The sequence below is a fragment of the Scomber scombrus genome, chromosome 11, assembly GCF_963691925.1.
Source record: "Scomber scombrus chromosome 11, fScoSco1.1, whole genome shotgun sequence".
Lineage (NCBI taxonomy): Eukaryota > Metazoa > Chordata > Actinopteri > Scombriformes > Scombridae > Scomber > Scomber scombrus.
In genome coordinates this window covers 14,587,570-14,610,932 of record NC_084980.1, presented here as the reverse complement: position 1 = coordinate 14,610,932, position 23,363 = coordinate 14,587,570, and the positions used below count along the sequence as shown (strand labels likewise).

At 40.7% G+C, this 23,363-nt stretch overlaps 1 protein-coding gene across 2 annotated transcripts; it reads left to right on the top strand.

Moving 5' to 3' along the window:
* The first annotated feature begins 793 nt into the window (after positions 1 to 793).
* Positions 794 to 21,731, top strand: fgf12a (fibroblast growth factor 12a). Of its 2 annotated transcripts, XM_062428378.1 has the most exons (6): positions 794 to 989; positions 2,325 to 2,372; positions 6,109 to 6,219; positions 11,631 to 11,734; positions 20,451 to 20,649; positions 21,616 to 21,731. In XM_062428378.1, exons 1-6 carry the CDS (start codon positions 794 to 796, stop codon positions 21,729 to 21,731), a joined length of 774 nt encoding a protein of 257 aa, XP_062284362.1. The 2 variants fall into 2 exon arrangements, with proteins under 2 accessions (XP_062284362.1, XP_062284363.1); XM_062428379.1 differs by lacking the exon at positions 2,325 to 2,372.
* Positions 21,732 to 23,363: the final 1,632 nt, after the last annotated feature.

The window sequence follows — 23,363 nt, the reverse complement described above, 5'->3', positions numbered from 1 at the left end:
AAGCACTCTGGCGTGTGTTCGCCTCAACTAATTGTTGCTTTTTCGGAAGAGAATCCCTCCCTGCAGGCTTCAATTACATCTCTGCAGCATCCTTGCAGAGCAGCCTTTGCTGCCGATTCCATTTTTCCGGCTGCATGTAGAGGTGCCATCGACGGAACCGGAGAGTGGGCTCGCATATCTGGGCTCCTGCACAGCACCGGGGACGTGCAGTGGACGGTCTCTATTCGATGTGCATGGAGTAAATAATTAGAGGGGAAAAGTTACGATCTTTTTTCTTTTCTTTCTAGAGCATGGATTTAGGTCGATGCGAATTATTATAAGGCGTAAGGAAACCAGAGGAGAGGCTGGTGTGCAGATGAGGATTACGAAGTCGTGCTCGTCAGACGCGGCGCTATTCACCTGGAATACCTGAAGCTCTCCAATGACACGCAGCTGCATCAACTTATCAACACTGTTGCATGTTTTCACGACCGATATGTCGGCCCTCGTGGCCTCGTTTGTAGATTTATGTTTTATATAAGATCGGTTGCGGTCGATTCTAAGTCCTAGTGCCATAACTCGCAGCGGCTGAATTACACGCTACAGTCCCCGCAAGAGGATGCTGCCTGAAGCGCAATGATGCCAGGGACTGGGAAGATTTTCTGATCAGGATGACATTTGGTTGAAACACTCGTGGACCGAAACACAGAATCAACTCTGTCGTTTTTTTTTTAAAATTTGCGCCAAGAAGCTGCACCAAGGATCCGACCACTGCCCGAGTTAGACTTTCGGTTTTCAGACTCGGTTCGGGGAGATGGCCGCGATCGCCAGCTCCCTGATCCGGCAGAAACGCCAGGCGAGGGAGTCGAACAGCGACCGGGTTTCTACTTCGAAACGTCGCCCCAGCCCGAGCAAAGACCCCCGCTCTCTCTGCGAGAGGCATTTCTTGGGGGTCTTCAGCAAAGTCCGTTTCTGCAGCGGCAAGAAAAGACCCGTTCGGCGGCGACCAGGTCAGTGCTGTAGAATTGTTTGCCTGATGTGTGTTATGTGTGCGTATGGAAGCGGTTTCCTCAACCCCCCACCCCGCCCTCTTTGGAGCAGCAGAGGCATTATACTGCAGTCAAGGGCTCCAATCTGAACCGGAGGAGAAGGTAGATTTTCTTCGCGGTGCGAAAAATCCACCTGTTCCATTAGGTCTTCTTGTTGTCTGTCGATCCACCGTACAACACAATCCTTCCCTACAGACCAAAACAGAAGCAACCTGAATGTATAGGAAATTATCCATAGGCTGTGACGTTACCCCTTTATTTATTTAAGCACTGCTCTGATCAGAATTAATAATTGCCATGAAACAAAAATTGATGCCTCTGCATCCCAGTCACAAAAGGCTGGGCTGGCTTTGTAGCAAAAGCAATAGGTATATTACATTACAGTCTTCAATTTTGCACACTTCATTTTTGCACCCCCTCCCATCCAAACACATTTGAATACAGTCAAAAAAGGCTGCTTTAAATTGCCCAATTCAATATTAATGCAGATTGGGGTACAGAGGGGAGATAATTTGCACCGCAGTGCACCAAGGCTCTTTTGAGATTAAATGTTTTAATGGTAAATGTTTATTGCAGAGAGGGAGCTTTACTGCAGTGAAGGGAGGTATAGCTTTAGTGATTAAGAGCTATTCTGGCTGTATTGATAGACAGGCTCCAAGCCTACTACTCTCCATGGTATAGCCTTCCCCTATTTTATTCTCCTTGTTCTGTCCGGGTGCACAGATAATAAGCCAGCGGTGCAAGTCACCCCTCCTCGTATCCACATAGTTCTGTCGTGTGATGAACGACAGTTAGGTCCCCTCCAGAGTTCCTGCGGATAGACAGGATGAGGAATGAGAAAAGAGGACATACAGACATACATTTTTAAGACGGAGGCAGACAGACAGACAGACAGACAGACAGACAAAATTAAAGCCCTGTAGACAGGCTGAAAGTCGTCATGCAGCCACAGCAGACAGACAAACAATCTCACTGCCAAGACTGCCACAGCATGCCTGAATAAAAATAAATAAATAAGCAGACAGACAGACAGACAGACAGACAACAAACCACTCAGGTCTCCAGATACTGTTGGGCAGGTAGGTAACTCCTTCCAACTGACTTATAAGGCCAGATAGAAAGACTAAAGCTCACAGCACAGGGACAGATGATGTATTTCCTCTAATTGATCATCCTTATATTTTCACTGATGCCTTGCCCTATATTTGCATATAAATAGCCGATACACTGGAGAATTTATGAGTTCTGCCTGTTAAAAGATTGTTGTTTTTCCTTCTATTCCCCCCCTTTCGTAAGATGCACCTTCCAAACCTCCACAGGTGTCCCATAAGGGCTGCAGGCTAGGTCAGTAGCTCAGCCTCCATCCGTGTGTGCTGTGTTTCTTCTCGTCTCCACCCCATCTCGCGCCCATGTCGACTCCCCCTCGGCCATGGAGGGGGGAAAGGGGGTGGGTGGGGAGGGACAGAGAGGGAGGGAGGGGCTGGGGGCTTCAACACCTGTCTGACAGCCGACGACCCTCTCCCTTGCTGAATTCTTCTTTTTCCTTTCACCCTTCCTTCTGTGTGGCTTTTCCTCGATTTTTTTAAGCTTAATTTCTTACCTGTTTTTTTGTACTAGCTAAAGTTCTCCTAGCCAGTTGTTTGTTGCTCCTGTCTCCTCCTCTCCTTGTCTTTGGCCCTGCCTCTTCTCATTTTGTTTCTGCCTCATTCTCTTCGTCAGTCAATGTTGGATCAGTCTTTATCCTCGCTCTTCGTCCTATGTCTGTAAATATGTGTCAAGTACTGCTGTGTAAGTGTAGTAGCGGTCCTTACTGTACTGTATAGTGGTGTATATGGATATGATGTGTTTCTCCCTGTCAAACACTGTATCAGAATAGGTGATCATTCACCATTTCATGGTCATGACGCCATTTGTCAACGTATCTAAGTGTTTTTGTCCTTCTGTATTGGTATGAAGTAAATTTATTGACCTTTTTTAATGGCTCGTATCAGCCTTTATGCTACACATACACAGTGATGTCCAATATGTTGCCACTGAAAGGCCTTTTTCATGCACAAACACATGTTGTAAGCTCTGGAGCTTAGCTGGAAGTCTGTTTACACACACACACACACACACACACGCACACACACACACACGTACACACACAATAGAGAGTCTGCTAAATGATTGGAACTGATGAGCCGTCAGCGACGGCTCAGGCCCATGTTGAGACCTTAATTTATGGAAGTGTAGTTATCACATGTAATTTACTGATGTGTACACTCCCATGTGCTTTCGCACACACACACACACACACACACACACACACACACACACACACATACACACACACACACACACACACACACATACACACACACACACACACACACACACACACACACACACACACACACACATACATATACACAAGCACATATGCACAGACACAAATACACATTCTCCTCACCCTGCCTGTGATGGATGATGAAGGGCCTGTCCCAGGAATTGATGGCCCCACCCCAGGGGTAGGTGAGTTGTGGATTGATGGTCAGGATGATGTACAGTTGAGCAGACGTAAACCCAGTCATTGGGGGTCACAGATAAGTCTTTATATGGGTTCTTTTCTCCTCACGTGTGTCTATTGTACAAAATAAATAGAGCAGTAATTATTGCAGTGATCAGCTTTCAAGAAAAGACTTAACATCTGCTGTTGAAGAAATATTTATCTAACTGTATCTGTATCTGTCTTTCTGGATACCAAATTTGAAAATGTTTCTCTCTGCCAAATTGTGTGGGGGTTTTATGTGCCTGAGTGGACTGCACTGAATTGCATGACTTCCAAGTCTTGTTATGACCTTGGACAACAGTCAGGCTTACTTATATTCCTTTATTCAAATCACATACATCATTTATTGGACCATGTCATGTGCTTGCAAAGTGAGCATTTTCAGCCACCAAATGTTGATTTATGCACAAAAATGAAAGTAAGAACCAATTCAATTGTGACAAAATGCATAATTTGTTTCTTTTGTCAGGCGGACAGTAAACAAGAGATTAGTAATATCCAGCATATGACTGGCTGTCTGTAATACGCTGGAGTCGAGCTTGACTCTAATTGCACCCCCCCACTCCCCCCATCCCCAAAAACCCAAAGCACTTTACAACTATCTTTTCTTTTATCTGGATTCAAAATTTGTTTCATTAATCTTGAGTTTTTCAACATTTGATAAACAATACAGTTTTACCGCCCAAGTGTTCTTTGTCAAAAGCCACAACCCAGGTCTGTTTTACACTAGTGCCATCTCATTTTGACTACTGCTTTTACACTAAATCAAAAAACCTGCTGGACATTAAACACACCACTGAGACCACACTTCCATTTTCCCTCAGATAAACATATTTTTGGAACCATTTATTTTTCCTGGTATTGATACAGATACCATGTAGTGGCCTTAGTAAATATGATCTGGAGAAGCGATGCGGTACAAATGACGTACTATACATAAGGTGACAAATTTCCATATTAGGAGAAGGTGGGTCTGGTGGATAACTAAATAGATAGATGGCAAAAAAAACTGACTTAGCTGCAGGAGAATGAAGGAGACTTTTCGTCTCATGGGTCCAACCACAAGTTGTGACAGTTTTTAAAAAAACGGAGCTATCATCCTTGTGGTGTTGCCATTGTGATGAAGATTGTTTAACTTTAAGGCAGTAGTAGCTTTAACCCACAAGTTCAAGTTGTCATTTTAATTCAAACAATTATCTTTTCTTAACCCTTACTAAGTGGATTTTGTGCCTAAACATAACCAGACCCAATTGTCGCACCTTAAAACATAATTATTTTTTAACAGTGATTTGTGACAGTTTTGGAAAGCTGCATAGAGTGACAAAATGCTTCTATTGGTGATTCTGGAGTGCATGGTACAATCAACCTATGTGGTCGTTTAATTATAAGGACGTGTTCGGCCGAGAGGCTTTCATTTCCCCGAGCTAATCCTCATTTCCACCTGCTCCCCTGAAGTGTTGAGTGCCTGTAGCAGCAACCTGGCCAGGTGCCAGATGTCACAGCCTCAAAGTTGGAGGTCAGTTCAGGGTTATTGCAAAGAAAAAACTCTAGAAACTCAGTCAGTTTCCCTTAGGTCAAAAAGTATAGCACTGGAATCAGTCTGGGGAAAACTTATTGCTTGTAAAAATTCAAATTCTCTTGTTAAAGAGATGAATTTCATTGAATGTCAGTCATACTAACCAAAAAAATGCACAGTTGCTTCATACCAAATAAAGAAACCATTGGCATGTCAGTGTGTATTGCAGTGCGATTTCAAAATGGTTTTCAAATGATGCACAATTAGTCATTTTTCTGTAGTAGATACAGTATGACACGATGAGAAAGTAACAACATTCTCATTGATTTCCTGTCATGGTGTTTTCATCATAAAGGCCTTCCAGTCAAACAATTGTTTACCCTCTTTTGGGGATTAGGGGAGCAACAGATGACTCATTGCAAACTGTCCATCATAGGCTTATTGATATTCAACAGCTGATAAGAGATAAGTTAAGTGATCTTAATGCTGTAAGTCTTTAAAATGAGTCTTACTAGCAAGCAACTACAGAGACTGGACTGTGCCCCAGTAATAATAAGACTTTTTCAATGTTAAAATTTTTAATGGTTAACTAGAATTGACTATTTAATTGAAAATATTTAGACATGTACAATGATTTCAAAATGATTTGTACACATCAGTACAAGTTAAGTCATGTGAAAGTGAAGAATAGTCTACTTATTTTTGTGGTACAATCCAGCCTCCACTGCCAACTTTCCTTTATTGATTGAACCCTGTACATTTGATGTTTGTGATACATTTCCTCTATAATTCATTTCAGAATTTACATTTTTTTTAAAAATATAAACAGCTGTGAGTGTGCAAACGTTTAGCAGAGGGCATAGGGATCCACTCATTTGTATGTTTAAAAATTATGAGAATGTCATTCTGACATATTCTTGGTGGGGTTGGGGCTGTGGCTTGGTCGACGGTTTGTGTGTATGCGTGTGTACATGTCTGTGTGTGTGTGTGTATCGTGTGTGCATGTGTTACAGAGCCGCAGCTGAAAGGCATCGTGACACGACTGTTCAGCCAGCAGGGCTTCTACCTGCAGATGCAGCCGGATGGAACCATCGACGGCAGCAAGGACGAGAACAGCGACAACAGTGAGTGGAGCATTATGGAAGCTACAGCTTCCAGCATAAAAAATGTAATGGCAATGAGTCACTTAGTTAGGTAATATTACAACATGCTGTGCTTTATCATTTTTAATCGTATATTTAGTCTTATATAACTGACGTCAAAATTAGTTTAAGAAGTTCTCGATGTAATTCGGTCCTTAACACAAAAACCCCATTATTTTAAAGGGCACTATTCACCAAACTCCACAAGACAGAACACGCTCTTTTCTGCATGTGGTTATGTTATAGTATGTATGAGATATAAATGTGTCAAAATCTACTCAGATGGTTTATGAATTATTATTTAGTCCTCTCAAAAGTATACCTTTTACAGTGAGTAAACACATTATTTATAGACCTTTTAGTATTAAAATGTCTATGCCTAAATTAAATGAATGCCAGGGTCCCTGCCCCAGCCTTACTAAGTAAAGCATTTCTACTTTGTACACTGCATGATTGTATGTGTCAAATTGTTTTGATTGATTTAGCTCTAAAGTGTGTGTGATTATCACAGCAGAATTTCCTTCCTGGAAAAACCCATCACCTGAAACAACTGTAGCCCTACAGCTCCCATGTCACAAAGAGCCACTTCTTTGCAATATTTCACCACCAATCGACTTTCCATACTTGGCTACCAGTGGATAAATAGTCCCCAGGGTCTAGTCCCCTAAAGCTATCCCACCCCTTCTGCAGCCCAGTGGAACAGAAAAGGGTCTTTTTGTGAATCTTCTATATTAAAACATATATGCTTTTGTAATCATTCCCCAGGATATGAAGGCTCAAATAAGGGAGATATGTCGATGAAGAATAGTTATCAAAGCGATAATGACGACACTCCCAGTCTGGAGCGAAGCCAGACAGGAAACCAATCATGACCTTTCTTCTCTAAAACATCCTGTCAATCTTTTAGACAGCCGGAGCCAAAGCTGCTGGACCGTAGCAGTCACGCGGAGAAAAGAGCAGTCTCTCCCTGTCACTTGTCGTTTTATGTTTTATGAGGAGCTATACCCTCAGTGAGAACCACTTATACCATAGTCCAGGAGAGGGTACCCAGAATGAAAACGATAACTGCGTAGCAGTTAAAAAAAGTTAAGAAAATGAAATTCACATATTTTCCCTTTGAATCTTGAGCACATCGCTATTTTTTTTAACACCCTTTTTGTTAAAAAGGTTTTGGCTGATGAGGTTTTTGTTATATGCAAGGGTTTCCCCACCTCTAACTAATCCTCTTGTTAAGCAGTCCCGCTGGCCCAGGGATAGAGGAATGGAGTGAATAATTCAGCCACAGGAAACTAAAAATACCACCTTCTCCGTTTGTACCCAATGAATAATTCCTCAAGCTTCAAGAGACAGTCCGAAAGAAGACACAGAAAGAGAGCAGAGGAATGCTGGAGGTTCGGTGAGAGGAATTTTAGGTGTTTTGAGTGGAAGACAGAGACAAAATGGTGTGATTAAGAGAAGAAAGACGATTTAGTATTCAGGTCTTGCACTAAAGTATTGATTGCCTAGCTGGATTATTAGAATAATAGATTACAGCCACCCTTGAACCATGCCATCTTCTGACCTGCAACATCCTCAGCAGCAAATGGAATACAGTAATTTATTTTTAGGGGGAGGTTCAGTGAAACTGATGGGATTGAGGAGCATGATGCTGCCTGCATACTAGGTGTGACCTAAACCCAGGGCACATTTCAGTACCATTTTTTATTATTTAATACATTTCTGCACTGAATGACAACCAGATGTACTGAGACAAGGACACAACTGTACGGGAAATTGTTTTAGTGGGATAAATCCATTATAAAATGAATGGAATTCTGCCAATAAAAATCATATATATATATATATATATATATATATATATATATATATATATATATATATTATAATAGCCAGAGATACGTAAAACGTAAGATTAAGTAGTGAGTATGACTGACTGCAGGGTTACACTTAACTAACTGCAAGAGCTGTGAAACACCATTCAATTAATTAACACCCATGTTCAAATTTGAACAGTTATTAATTTGATCGTCCTCAGTTGATTGCCTTCAGTAATTACCTGCGCACACTGAGGCTTCAGAAAGATACTGCTGGTGATGACACACCTGCGGTATCAAGCGTTCACACTCCATCTGTCTCTGATGCTTCTGGTTGATGGATGGAGATAAAGCTAGACTTTTTTATTAGTTGAAGACCCAGCCTCTAATTTCAATTACATTATAAAACCTGGCATGAAGAATGAGATCAAACAGATTTAAGACATTGTTAAATGTTTTACATAATCACAAATACTAACACACATAGTACTTTTACAGTATATGCCAGCTCTCCCATCTCCCATCCAAAGTGGTGCCCTTGGCATTAGAAGTTTGGCTCAGTATTTCTATAAACCTTCCTCCAGAGTTTATTCCCTGCTGCGCCAGTATTCCCCACATTAAATTGACTTCCTTTAACCTACCTGCTGGATTTGCTTGTAGTCGATTACTACTCTGCTGGAAGACTTGCCATTTCAGGGATTTTGCTTTATTGGCTTGTTTGAACTCATTTGTCTGTCCCTTTGACAGTAGAAGATCCCTGGAAATCTCTTAACACTGTCCCTGCACCAGCCTAGCTTCTCTCCTTTTCTCGGTGAGAGATGGGATTGAGGGTATTAAGGAAGAGGAATCACCTTCGGAATAGTCATCAGGTACTCTAACAGCAGTCACTGCAGCTGTGATTATGGAATCCATCAACTGCTGGAGCTGCAAACAGAAAAAGCCGGACATTTAGGTTGCCGAATGACCCCTCCTGTCAGTTGTGTAATTTTTTGGCAGGCAAATGAGAGCAGGGATGACAGATCATAATTACAGCAAAATAGTGTACTAGTAAACCATATATTATGTCTCTTTTCCTTCGACTTTTCAAGCCGTGCTATTATGGTAAGTCTTTTTGAGAGCCCTATTGCAAGTCTGACAGCTTAGAAAAAGCTAGAATACGTTTGGAAAGGTGGAGGTGCTCTAGGATGGAACACTCCTGGGTTTTAGTGATACGTGATAGAAATGTGGACGGTGCCTGTGAGAGACACTGCCAGTTGTCGGAGCGACAAAAGCAGCAGCCATGAAAGGCAAATGGAGAGAGGAGCAAGGGAGCAGACAGAAGGGAAGGAGTGAACTATGATAGAAAAGAGAGAGAGGAGAAATAAGAAATTGAGAGGCCTGAGAATACAAAATTGAACTTGCTGATGAACTCATATTTTTCCTTTATACCCCAAATATATGTGTCTCAAGGGTATACATGACTGCACAGTGGCCAGTGTGTATCATCTACACCAGTGGCCTGAGGGCAGATTGAAACCATTGGCAGGCGAAAGCAGCATGTCGATATTTATTGAATGAAATTGAATCTGTTCAGAGGACAGACCTGTGTTGGCACCTCTCCTCTTGTCCCTGCCAGCTTTATCTGATAGTTCCCATCACCACTTGCAGAGCAATCATCCCAACAATACAGGCAGTCTACATGTCCCCACATCTTCCTGGACCGAAGCCCATGAAAGTCACAGTCCTGTCCTCAGAATCAGTCGTGCTAACCTATAGCGATAACAGTATCATATCAAGAGATCGTAAGTTAAATGTAAATGAACCTCTTAGATAACCAAATAATTCCAGTTGCCTCAAATGCAGTAATTCTAGAAAATCAATGACCTGGATGATTGATAGACAATAATTCAATTAATTTGATTTAATTTTCGTGTTCTACTTGATGCTACCTTTGCAACAAAGCTAAAAACCTTATTTTTGTTACATTGTTCTGTCACATTTGGTGTCAGCAGCATGGTTTCATGAGACTTAATAGGTCCCAGAAACCAATTTTCTCCATCAGTGTCTGACTGTGATTGATGGGCTCTTCATCAACACACAATGTTCTGCCACAGTAACAGCAGTTTTCAATATTACACACACGATATTTCTGCCTGTCTGCTGTTATATTGCTGCTCCTCTCACTACTTTAAATTCACTGTGACTCAGTTGGAAAAGGGTGATGTGTCCACGTACCAATTAACATTCAGTGATAATTTAATCGATATTTGATGACAACTGTAGGGTTGTTTGCTTTGCCAGGCCAGTGTCAGTCAAATCTGATCTGACCACACCCACACCATCCTGATGAAGCAGATTAGCTGATTATTGATTAGCTCATTATTAAACTTTCAATACACAATAGGCCTAATAAGTTACTTTCACTGAGCTCTCCAACTTTGATTGTTGATTATTTAGTTATAAATATCTAACATTACAGAGGAACATGTCAGGGGCTTCAATGTTAAGGGGCTTCAAGGATGGCACATTTACCATAATTGAGTTTGTGCTGCTAGCTCACTCTATTGTCTATTCAGATGCCCAATACAAAGTTACATAAATGTATGTCAATGTTCAAATGTTCATCACAAGGCCATACTTTAGTGTGTCATTTTATCGCTTTAATAAATAACATATTATCAAAGGTGCTGTCTGATTGGATGAGGACAATATAATTCAGCTATATACTGTAGCTGTTGACATAAAACATTAAAGCCCTGAATGCTCTGCTATGCCATACATCATTTCAGTTACCTGCCACCAGGAAGTTTTTTAAGCTTTAACATTTAAGGAATAGTTTTACATTTGGGAAATACACTATATTAGAAGGGGTTATGTGCTGGGTTATTTCCTGGCGAGACAGAGCGACTTCCTCGAGTCTCCTTGATTTTTGCCAGGCAACCTGCGTAGACTCCAAGGAGTCACTGCGCCCAGCCAAGAAATAGTCTGACTCATAACACTCCCTGAAAGCACAACATGTCCTTTTTTATCCTCTGTTTTTTGTGCTTTTTCTCCATTTGCACTATTAAAGGCTGCAAATCTGTCAGTGTACTCCAATCCTTTTTATCTCTGACGTTTGCTCTCCTTGTTCTGACAATCGCCTGATTCATCAGAGAACCCCATTTCACCTACCCTTAGTTTTTTGTACTGATTAAACAAATTACATATAGCATGTTAATTAGTGATCTTCAGGGGTTTGTAGGCAGAATTTTGTTACCTTTTGTTTCCCTCTACAGACATGAGATTGGTATAAATCTTCTCATCTATCTTGGCAAGAAAACAAATAAGCCTATATCCCAAAATGTCAAACTATTCCTTTAATGTGTCACTGTTATACTGAGGGGCTTTAGTGTTGCCATTGTCTCTGTCCTGTATTATTCCCTTTACTGCTGACAGATAGCCAAAAACAGAGATCAGAAGCTGTCATGTCTACAAGGGTTACGTGAAAACTCAATTGTCCTATTCTGTCCTTTGTCTCTGATGGTCTCTCTTTTGTCTCCGTCTCTTTGTATCTGTCTGTCCCTCCCTCTTTCCTTATCCCTCACTCTGTCTGCTCTGCAGCCCTGTTTAATCTTATTCCTGTGGGTCTGAGAGTGGTGGCGATCCAGGGGGTGAAGAGTGGCTTCTACATTGCCATGAATGGCGAGGGCATGCTCTACAGCTCGGTGAGATACAACCCCTTGCACCGGTCGCAATGTTAGGTTGTGCACGTGTGTGCGAAATCAGCATGCGTACTGGTTCATTTACATGTGTTGCGTTTTGTTCTGTTTGTTGTCTCTTTTATTATCCCACTGCAGCAAATAGTCAGCCCTTCCAAACCCTTTCATCTCTGCTCTATTCAAGAGCTCTTCAGATGTGCCTTTGTTTTGCCGTGCAGCACTTATTCCCCCCCTTTGTTGTTGAAGCAGCACTGCGCATGTTTTACATTTAATTTGACATCAAGTTCAGTGCTCAGCCCTTTTTAAAACTTGCTTCTTCTTCTTTTACTGGCTGCTAACAGAGGCTTGTTATGTAGTGGCCATGAATTGAAATCCCATCGAATTTCCTTGTCTTTTTTTATGTGGATGATGAAGCTTTGTTCAACTTTCATCCTGATTTCTATTCAGAATTCTTGTTGCTATGAAGCAATACTATACTGCAAAGATATCCTTTATATATTAATGCAATCTTAGGGACATGTTTTCACTTGTTTCTCATGTACATTTTTCTTTCAGGAATTAATCTGAGCCATATGTCATTTTACCCCAATGTTCTGCATGGTTATTAAAGTTTAGAACTTGCTTTGGGGGGGAAAAAGTTGAATTATCTCACAGCATTAAAATAATTACTTTGTCTGGTTATGAAAATACATTCAACCCTCAGTGGGGGAGTAAATATTGTGAGGATGGATTTCTTATTGCAGTATAAGATGTTAGAAGCTTATAGGCAAGTGTGGGTAGCAGATGCACGGGCGGGGGTGGACAGAGTCATGGATGTCAGTTGGAGATAACGTTACGTCGTAGCTGCTTGCATTGAGGATGAAGATGTGCTTCTGGAGCACGGTTGTGGAAATGAGTTGCAGTGGTAGAGAGTGAGTGTGTGTGTGTGTGTGTGTGTGTGTGTGTGTGTGTGTGTGTGAGAGAGAGAGAAAAGCAGAAGAGAAATTGGGTGGTGGCATAGACAGAGATACAGTATGTAGACAGGAAGACATCCCTAGTTGGCATCGTTATATAACCTCCAGTCGCATGGTTCCTAATCCAGCTGAAGGCGATGTTACAGAAGAAAGAAGAGGATGTGAGGGCGTTGTTCACACAAATCTTTGCTGAGGGAAACATTGGCTGCGGTCTGATTGCCAGAAAGCCACGACAAACAACTGGCAGGAGCTGGAACTCACAAACTGCCCGTCAACCTTTTTCAAAATACTCAAAGGACACAGTGAGCCAGCATCTTCTGTATTGCAACTTACATTCATTGATAAGGGAGCAGCTTTAGTGTGAGACAGACAGGAGAACATTTTGAAATAGACCAAATAAATGGCGTTCATGTGGCTTTTTTCTTTACACGTGCACTTGAATAATTTTAGTGAAGTCTAGTGAATTCAGTGCCATCATTCTAAGGCAATTATCACTCAGTACAACTATTGCAACTCAGATGTATGAGCACTCACAAGTGAGAGGGACGTACAATAAATGTGCAGGCTGTTATGACTCATAGACGAATTCATTCATAACTAAAGTTTCATAAACAACACACAATCCACAGCTCTACTAGGAGGTTTGCAATAACCCTCCACCCACCCATCTATTTGTAATTAAAGTTTCAACAGTGCCCAGACAGCAATCTTTAATTCATTAAATCAGCTCCATGTTGGGGACGCTGTCTGACCCCCCACGTGTACGCCCACCCTTGATGAAATCATCATTTGTGTCAGAGTACATGATTATTATTAATTAAAATGATTCAGTACCTTAGTGTCAAATGGCAGCTTTCAGCTTGACAAACATGACTCTCCATTTATCCATTTAATTATCATTTTCATGGGCGCCGGAACACATTTTTGACCTTTCTATCACAAGCAAAGGGGAGTGTTTGTCAGAAGGTGAGACATTTTCGCAGTAACAGTTGAAAGGCTGCTTTAATTAAAGACATGGAGTGAATGCACCCCCAGGCCATATGGAGGAGGTCCGGTTGCTCTGATGTGATGGGAATTTAGCATGCATTGGTTAGGAGCATGCGCGTGGTAGGCTGGATCACAGGGAGGCTTGGAGAGCCACAGAGTGCTCATAAAAAAGCCCAAATTAACATGCAAAACACTGGATGGAGCCTCTGTTTCTCATTATTTACCCATCTAATTCACCAATACAGATTGTAATACATTGTATCTCATTCCCTCTCACTCTTCTCTCTCTCCTCCCAAGGTCTTCAGTTTTATTTATTTTTCTCTCCTAACTATAAAGTTTCACCCTGCCTGTTTTTGTTGACTTGTTTTGTCTTCCCAACATCAGAGAGCAGAGATGCACAGCTCTCTCCCTCAGCCCCCCTTGGGAGATAATTACTGAGGGATATCCTCCTATCTCTCTAACACTCCCTCCCTTTTTCTTTTTTTCTCTCTACTTCCGTGCACTGTCTTGTTAGCGAGGGAATGCGACAAGCTTTCTCTTCTCTGTGTCAGTAACCAGGAGGAGTCTCAGAAGTTGTTGTGTTGGCACTGTGAGTTTCAGCAATCTTTCATATAGGTTTCAGGTAATTAGTGTAGTCAATGTACTGTTACTGTGGATCAGATCAATTAGGTGGCTGGGACATGTTTGTTGCTGGTTTGCTTTTCTTGCCTGGACTGCAGAGCTTACTGTTTAGGCTGTCGCTGATTGGAAGCTGATGTAGCCATGGGTGAGCAGGGTGATAACACTTGTGTGGAGTGTTTAGCGATGAAGTGCGTGGGGGCTGAGCATGTACAATGAAGAGTTCCCTTCCATTATTTATAACACTTCTCAATATGACCTAGTTTACTGCACACCAGTAACTACTGTTCTGTCGTTGTATCATTCTATCTATCGTTCTATCTATGGTTCTATATATCTGTCTATCTATCTATCTGTCTATTTATCATTCTATCGTTCTATCGTTCTATCATTCTATCGTTTTATCTATCATTTTATCTATCATTCTATCTATCTATCTATCTATCTATCTATCTATCTATCTATCTATCTATCTATCTATCTATCTATCTATCTATCTATCTATCTATCTATCTATCTATCTATCTATCTATCTATCTGTCTGTGTGTCTATCGTTCTTTCTATCATTCTATCGTTCTTTCTATCGTTCTATCTATCTACCTGTCTATCTATCTGTCTGTCTGTCTGTCTTATCTATCTGTAGTTGTCTGTCGTTCTGTCACATTCACAGTGGCCTCTAAACTGTTCTTACTCTTTCTCTCAATCAGTCACAAATTTGACTGCTTCTTATTTATGTCACAGAAAAAGAAATGTGTCACAGTAAAACCTAAACTCAAGGCCCTGGGGGAGTTGGTGGTGTGTCAGGGGAGAGTTTCAGATTTTGTTTTAGTGACAAATGATAATGCATATTTGTGCCTATGTCTTTTGCCCCACTCCCATGCCTGTCAAGAACAAAACGGTTCTGTGAGCAGTTTTTGTATTTTGACTTAGAAGTTGGAAGTTTGGTTGTGCACTCCGGCTCCAGCTAATGATCTTCTTTTTTTTTTTTTTTTTTTACTGTATTGCTATAAGGCTGTAAAATGTCAAAGTGGTAAAAATGGTAATTTCCAAAGCCCAAAGTGACATTTTAAATTGTATTTGAGAAGCTGGTAACAGCCAGTGTTTGGTGTTTTTGCTTGATAAATGACCTCAATAACAAATTCACTATCAAAATTGTTGGACATTAATTTTCTGTCAGTCTGATAAATTATAATTTGAATAACTGTTTCTGAGCTAGTGTGCCGGCACAATCTACAGTTGCATGTGTGTGTTGACAATGCTAATGACAGATAATGGATTGTAAGTACTCTCTGAAGGGAAAGAGAGGAAAAAAAGAGGAGAGGGAGAGTAAAGAGCAGCATGAGCAGAATGATACATACTGTACTTAGGGAGAAAGAAAATGTTTGGCTCAATCATTATTTTTTCCATGACCACTGGAGCATTAGTATGTGTTTGGGATTTGATTATAGCTGCTAACCCTTAATGTCTTTTCTGGAAGACGTTAAGGATGGAAAACACGCAACCAAAGTAATTTACTATCTGAGTGAGACAGAGAAAAGGATAAACAGGAAGGGGAGGACAGGACAGGGAAAGAAAAAGAGTGAGAAGAGTTTTTCAGTACTAAGTCTAGACTGTCCCCGACCTGAATATCTCTCTGAATAATAATGAGCTCTTCAGGAGTTCCATGGAAAGCCTGGGATTCTCAGCGAGGCCTAATCTCTCAGATGCACTAGTGGCTCAGGCCCATATTTAAATGGGGGTCCTTCCCATATCCTCTGCATCTCTAGCCAAAGTCAAAGAACGGCTGTCAGCAGCAGCAGGGCACCTTAATGCCTCTCTCCTCTGACAGTGTCATACCGAGCCAAAACTGATTTTGATTCAGAATGCGTTCAACCCAGTTCTGCTGGCAACCCCGTTTCATACTCAATTACATATCACTCTTCTTCACATTTCATTTTAAATTTGCTAAACATGCACCCTCACCTCACCACCCACCCTCCAGCAGCCACCAACACATAAATACAATCATCAACCCCCTAATGTGTGTCTGAAGTGTCCACAGTGAAAGGTGCCATCTGTTTTTCTCAAATACAGACAAATACAGAGAAACAGATGACACCTGCTATTACAAAATGATTACATTAAAGATACCCTGTGGACTTTTCTTGTAAATCGTGTGCAAAAGTTCATTCTTGCTAGTTAGTGGCATGACAAAAAAATCGAACACATTTTTCGTTAACATATGTTTATTATGAGTTTTTTGCACCTATAAAGTTTTACCGAATATGCAAAAGTCAATTTCAATATTTTGAAACACTCATTGTAAAACTGTCATACAGATCTCTTTTTATTTGATAGCAAGGGCCAATCTTTGGGGTGAATTCCAGTTTCTCTTACTGTCACAGTGGCCAATGTCACATGTAGGCCTTACTAGCAACTTATGAATTATTTCTAACCTTCTTTGCATCTTTAATTGTTTGTATTCTTTTTGTGCTTTACAGCTTGCATGCACATTATGTACATAGTTGCATTACTGCTCTGTGCAGTTATAAGGAATATAATGGCTTCACCTGCTTGGTCATGGATGTACATGTAGTCCTCATGTGTGTGCTAGCAGAACATTAGATATAAATGAAATGGGAACAAGCCTTTATAAATGTAGCTTAATGATGCAACCAGCTGTCAAATCCCCACAGGGTACCTTTAAATTATTACCTTGTTTATAGTAAGATCTGTGCCTATGGTGTAATATCAGTCCATTTAAAACAAGTGAATACGAAAAATTCAGGTAGCAACCTTTTGTGTAAAGGGGGGGGGGGGGGGGGGGGGGGGGGAGAGGGGAGGGGGGGGGGGTGTTGTTTTGTGCTAAACATTAATATTCTGTCCCCAGTGTTTGGTGTTTGTCCACTGGGGCACAGGTGCATCCCTGTGTTTATTTATCTTTAGCTCCCTACTGAGGGCCCTAATGGTGGCATATGAGCAATCCCACGTGCCCATTTTCATGAACAAGTCCTTTACCTTTCTGTTAGCCCTGAAATGTGGCACGTCTTTTTTTCCAGTTTTTTTCCACTTGTTTGGTGGTGGCAACAACTTTTGTTGATTATGTATTCCTGGCAGAGGAAGTGACAGGGCAAACCTATTGCCATGCATTTTAATGTGCAAGAGCATGCGTGTCGCATTGATTTTATGTGTGCGTTTTCTTCCCTGTGTGATTCTGTGGTTCACTCATGTCCATTGAGGAGATCTCATTAATCACAAGAGACTCCAACCCCGTCGCGTCACCTCATATTTCCACTCAGTCATCCGCAAACAAGGTAAGTGACTTCAAAGGCACTTACATTCCATTCCTATCATTCCCAAGCCAGTGGTAGGGTACTTTCTAAACTGCTCCAAGCCTTTTCATAGACAGTAACAGAGTGTTGTCCTTGTGGACAAATTTGGAGGGGATTCTACAGCGTGTCAGCAAAGCAAAGTGACTGATTGTATAGAGCAGGATAGTAGAGTGCATTTATGCGTTTGTGTAGGTGTGTATGTGTACTTGACCTGATTTAGGCTCACAACAGATGAAGAAGGGGCAAAGCCTGCTGGTGTGTAATGTATCATTGTCTGCCACCTTCCCTCTCAAACACATATGTTCACACACAAACACACACACCGCCAGACAGGCACGACGTGACCTCCAGCCCCCCAACAGAGAGAGAGATGTCTGCTGCTTGACAGTGTGTCAGCAGGCCCAGATAAACTCCCCTACCAGCTCTCCACAAACCTTGTCCTCCCTCCTGCTGACCAGTGAGACGTTTCCACATGCCAACCATGTGACCTCACCTGTCCAGAGTCCTTTACACAACCTGCCATGCACTGCTGTGTCTTATAACTGTGCAGTCATACTTATGCTGTACTATGGCATGCTGTGCATGCGAAGACCTAGATACAATTTAAACAGCATATGTCAGATATTTTTAAAGCAGCACTAATCAACATTTTCATATAAGCAACGGGTCAAATGAATGTAATGTGAAGGTTGTCACTCATAGCGATGAAACCACAAAATGATCAACCTACTCTGCAGTTCTCCTTAGGTTCATTATGTTTCTTAGCATCTTTTAATTCATTTTTTTGGTTTTATGACCTAAAACATTACTGTGTGCAGCTGTTTTCAACAAACAGCTTTGATACATCCACAGTATGCAATGTGCTCAGCATGAACTTGCAGACAGTTTTTGACTAGCTGGTTTTACAGCAATATATACAAATATGGTCAATTACGGTAGAGTATTAGGCAGTGAAAGCGCTAGATAGTATTCTCAGGAGTTGGTTGGTTGGAGAGGGAAAAAAGAGCTAAAAGGAGAGTGTCTGTTCAAAACATGACTCCAAATTAATCATTTTGCTCTGTGTATGCTTAATGTGTAAATAGGCAACTCTTTGTTAACACATATGCCATAACAACTTTATAAGGTAATATGTACTTTTTATGTTATATGTGTTATGGCATATGTGTTTGCTCTGCCCCCAAGTAGCCCAAAAAAACCCATTCATGCTGCATAGAATGCTTTTAGGTTTTTAAGGTCAATTTACCCAAAGTACAATCTCCACCTCCTCACATTTCCTCACTTACAGCCAGTGTAACCAACCATTACATTAATTTGCGGCGGTTTTATGACATTCTTCTCAAAGGTTTCTGGCTATATTCCAATACAATGGATATGAATTAAATTTTGTATGCGGTGCTCAAAGCATTTACAAATTTGACATTTGACAATTTTAAGTGTGATACTTTTCAGAATTAGTGTGCTTGTTATTCTGGAGAATGCAGGGACTTCTATAGAAAGTAATCCCAATGAAAGCTATCCACCATTTTCAGATTATCTTTTTCCTTTTTTGGAAAGCATCACATACAAAATTCTATTCACCTCCTTTGTATTGGAGTGGAGGTCAACATTTCAGAGACTGGTATCTCTAAAACCTTGACAAATTAAACCAAAGTCAAAATCTGCATGGCTAGGCACAGCAGTTAACTGAGAAAATATCTCCCAAACATAATTCATTTTTATACTTTTAAAAACTCTCTCTTACCTACTCTCTACCTGTTATTCTCTCATACACACGCACTGTATACACACACAAACACAAACACATAAACAGTCACCTCCAGCGGGAAGCCAAGTTGGGTTGTCAGTCAAATGGACAACTTTAAAAGGGTACAGAACCCTGCAGGAGATATTAATGAATGAAATACAGAACCGACAGCCAAACACACACACTTACAGTACAAAGTCTGCCTAAATTCAGATGGTACAACATCCACCAAGCCAGCTGCTCTGCATCACCTGCATCTATTTTGGACACACACTACTTCCCTGCTCTTCAAACTGACTGGCGTTTGTTTTTAATTTAGCTTCTTGCAGACAGGAAGCATTCAAATGGAAGAGGAGAGCAGGGACGAAGGTGATGAGGTTGGCATCCATCTTGTCATCTTGTCACAACACCTTAATCAGCTCATCTGATTTATTAAGTATGGATTTTGTTTGGGAAAAGTAAAGACACAGTCTTTCCAATTTAAAGGTCACTGCCACCATTATCTTCATTAACATATGAACTCAATTTCCAAATTGCTCCAGCTTAGATGGATTTGAGAGTCAAGAGCATTGCTTTGTCTCTTGCATTGTCATAGCAATAATCTGATGCTGCTCCCTGTCCCGACGGCGTATCCAATATCTGGTCCTTTTCGTTTTTCCTGTCATTCCTCTCCACCTCCTGTCTTTCCCCTTGACTTTCTCCTTGACTTGCTGCTTTGATAATGAAGCTGTGAGATAAAAATCTTCCATTGTTCACCATTATTCTAATAAGACTATCATGTTCATTACTTGAATTCCAATGTATGTGTGTGGGTGGGTTGGTTGGCGGGTGGGTGGGTGTGCCAATACGTTTACTGACCTTGGCAGTGTGCACATGCCAGCGGTGAGAGCCAAGTCTGGCAGAGATATTTCTTTTTTTTCTTAAATTAGTCTTCATTCAAATTATCCTTCTGGTTATTTGCTGTCTCTGTCTGTGTGTGTCTTTGCTATGGATATGGATGCAAATGGTGTGTGCATGCATTGATTTATATCTACTTTTACGCATTCTTGTATGTGTGAGCCTATATACACATATTTTATCTGTATCTTTCACGCTCTCCTTTTTCAGGAGATGTTCACGCCAGAGTGTAAGTTCAAGGAGTCTGTTTTTGAGAACTACTATGTGATCTACTCGTCCACTGTGTACCGGCAGCAGGAGTCGGGCCGGGCCTGGTTCCTTGGCCTCACTAAGGAGGGACAAGTTATGAAAGGCAACAGGGTCAAGAAGACTAAGCCATCGTCACACTTTGTGCCCAGGCCCATTGAAGGTATGATAAATCTAGAAGAAAATGGCATTTAGAGGGCTTTGTTTAGTAGCCTACCATTTACAGTATGATATAAAACATTATTGTGTAATCTCTGTACCTAATATATCACTATGAACATTTTGGAATTTATTGTTTAATCCTTCTATTTAAAATATTTATATTTGGCAGAAGACTATTTCAGGTATTACAGTATCCTTAAGTGACAAAAAAGTTTTCTAAAACTATCTGATGGCAATGGCATTTCTGTCCATTCACTGTCATGGATTATGTATCTGAAGCAGGTTTCATGTCTCTGCAAGTTAATTTTCATCACTAAAAATTAGCAGTCACTTTAAGTATACACATTTGCTGTTGATCCTGCCATATTGACTTTTAAATTCAAATGTTTAACATGCAGAAATAATAGAAACAGGTGTAGGATCTTTCCACCCTTTAAAGGAATATTTTGACACTTTTAGAAATGTATTTTTTGCCACGAGTTGGATGAGGAGATTGATATCACTGTCATGTGTGTATGCTTAGTATCATGCTACAACCAGTAGCCATTTATCTTAATTTAGCATAAACACCTGAAACTGGGGTAAACTAAAGGCTAACCTGTCTTTTTGCTGTCTCTGTGTCTTTCATACAAGTGTATTGTTTTGCTGATCATTTAACATTTCTTCAGTTGACATTGGTACAAGTTTATTTTTAAATCACCTCTAATGTTTTTCTAGTGAGTGCCATGTGTGATAGATATTATCATGAAAACTTGTCAAGTAATGTGATAAAAAAAGTGCTGACATGGCTCTAGTTCCCTGTCTTATCCCCTCCAGCCTGGTGTAATTGTCCCAGCCTCTCACACCTGACCTTGTCTGTGTCTGCACATCCATCTCTCCAATCTACTTTCCATTGTCCCCTGTCTGAGCTCCTCTTCTCTTCTCTCCTTTCCTCTCCTCTCCTCTCCTCTTTACATCTTTGCCACAGTTTGTATGTACAGGGAGCCGTCAATGCATGAGATAGAGGACAAGCATCGCTCCAGGAAGAGCTCAGGGACTCCCACCATGAACGGAGGGAAAGCTGTCAATCAGGACTCCACATAGCATCAGCAGGAGGGGCTTTCCAACAGGGGGCGTGGCCTCACCCTGACTCGGGGGGGAGGGGCCATAGGAAAACTCACCGCCCCCCACCCAATTACGCACCACCATCCCCTCTGAAAAAGAGGGAGTTGCGAGGAGGGGCAATTACTGTAAACCCATGACAACAAAAACAAAAACTGAACTTTTGCCTGTGAAAACTTTTAGATGAATTAATACGATACCAGAGTGTGTGTGTATATATATATATATATATATATATATATATATACATATACATATATGTGTGTATGTATATGTATATATACATTTTCAATCAGGACTTGACCAACATTTTATGCAAAAAAAGAGAAAAAGCTGTGATAAACAAAGAATGGTGGTCTCTCTTCACACAAATACAAATATCTATCATTTCCAATTTATGCTGTGAAAAACAAGCTTTAATACATGTTCAATTTTCAAACATTGAATTTTTTTTAAATGCTATTGCACTCTCATACGCTTTATTGTGTTATTGTTGTCAATAATAACTATATCACCATCATTACTAATCCGTTGATCGTATCATCACAGCTACTACCATGGTTATTCTGGCTTTCTTTTGGATTTTGAGACTAAAAAAAGTATTTATTTTTTTCAATTATTATAATGTATTTTTTTCTCTCACAGATTGATCTTGAATGCACTGTCGCACTACCTGCTCTGGTGTGAGGGTAAGACTGAATGTATTTGACAGTTCTCTGTGTTGGACTCCAATGGAAACAGAGTGCTTAGGATGGGATGTAATTTACTCAGGTGTGTACTGTAAGTGGGACTAATAGAACAGATAGGGCTGTTTCACGTGCTCTCACATGAACTCCCCATATCGTGTCCTGCATGACTGGACAGGGATGTTACAAGCAATATAATAGAGAGCAGTCTAGTATGTCTCTAAATAATAGTAATAACAACCTGACCACACATATCTGTGGATAGTGTGTTGGTCAATAGAGAAGACTGATGAAGAAAGTTGTAGTAAGTAGGTAAAAGTCTGAACAAAAGGAAAAGCTGTTTTGATATAACTTCAATATACTCTTTAACATTTACAAGGATTATTAGGTTTTAGGTGAAGAGATGTCCAAAGCTTGTCTAAAATGGCAAAGACTAATATTCTCTACAAAAGCTGAGAGGAAAATAATGACCAGCATCAGCACTATGAGCCATGACCAAAAGACACTTGGTCACTTCACATTTGCACCTCAAGAAACACAGACCCGTTCTCTGCTGTTAACTAGGCTATAACAACAACTTTAAAAGTATATAACAGTATTCATGCTTTTGAACTTTATGGACAAATCATGAAAATTGTCTTTCAGCTATATTTTCCAAGCAGGAGAAAGGATGGTTTTGGCAGGCCTGGCAGTTAAGATATGTGTTGACTTGTTTTCAGGAAGTGATTCTATTTCTGTTCCTTTTTATTGTTAAAAGCATTAGAGATTTCTCAACACTGGTGGACAGGGTGACTGACTGTTTAATAATCCATTGACCTGTCTTGTTGATATTTTTTCAATAAGAACTCCATAATAAAGTTTTTCCCATCACAATGAAAACAAAGAATCTCATTGAGGAGCCAGTTAATCAGGATTTAGCCAGGTTCGA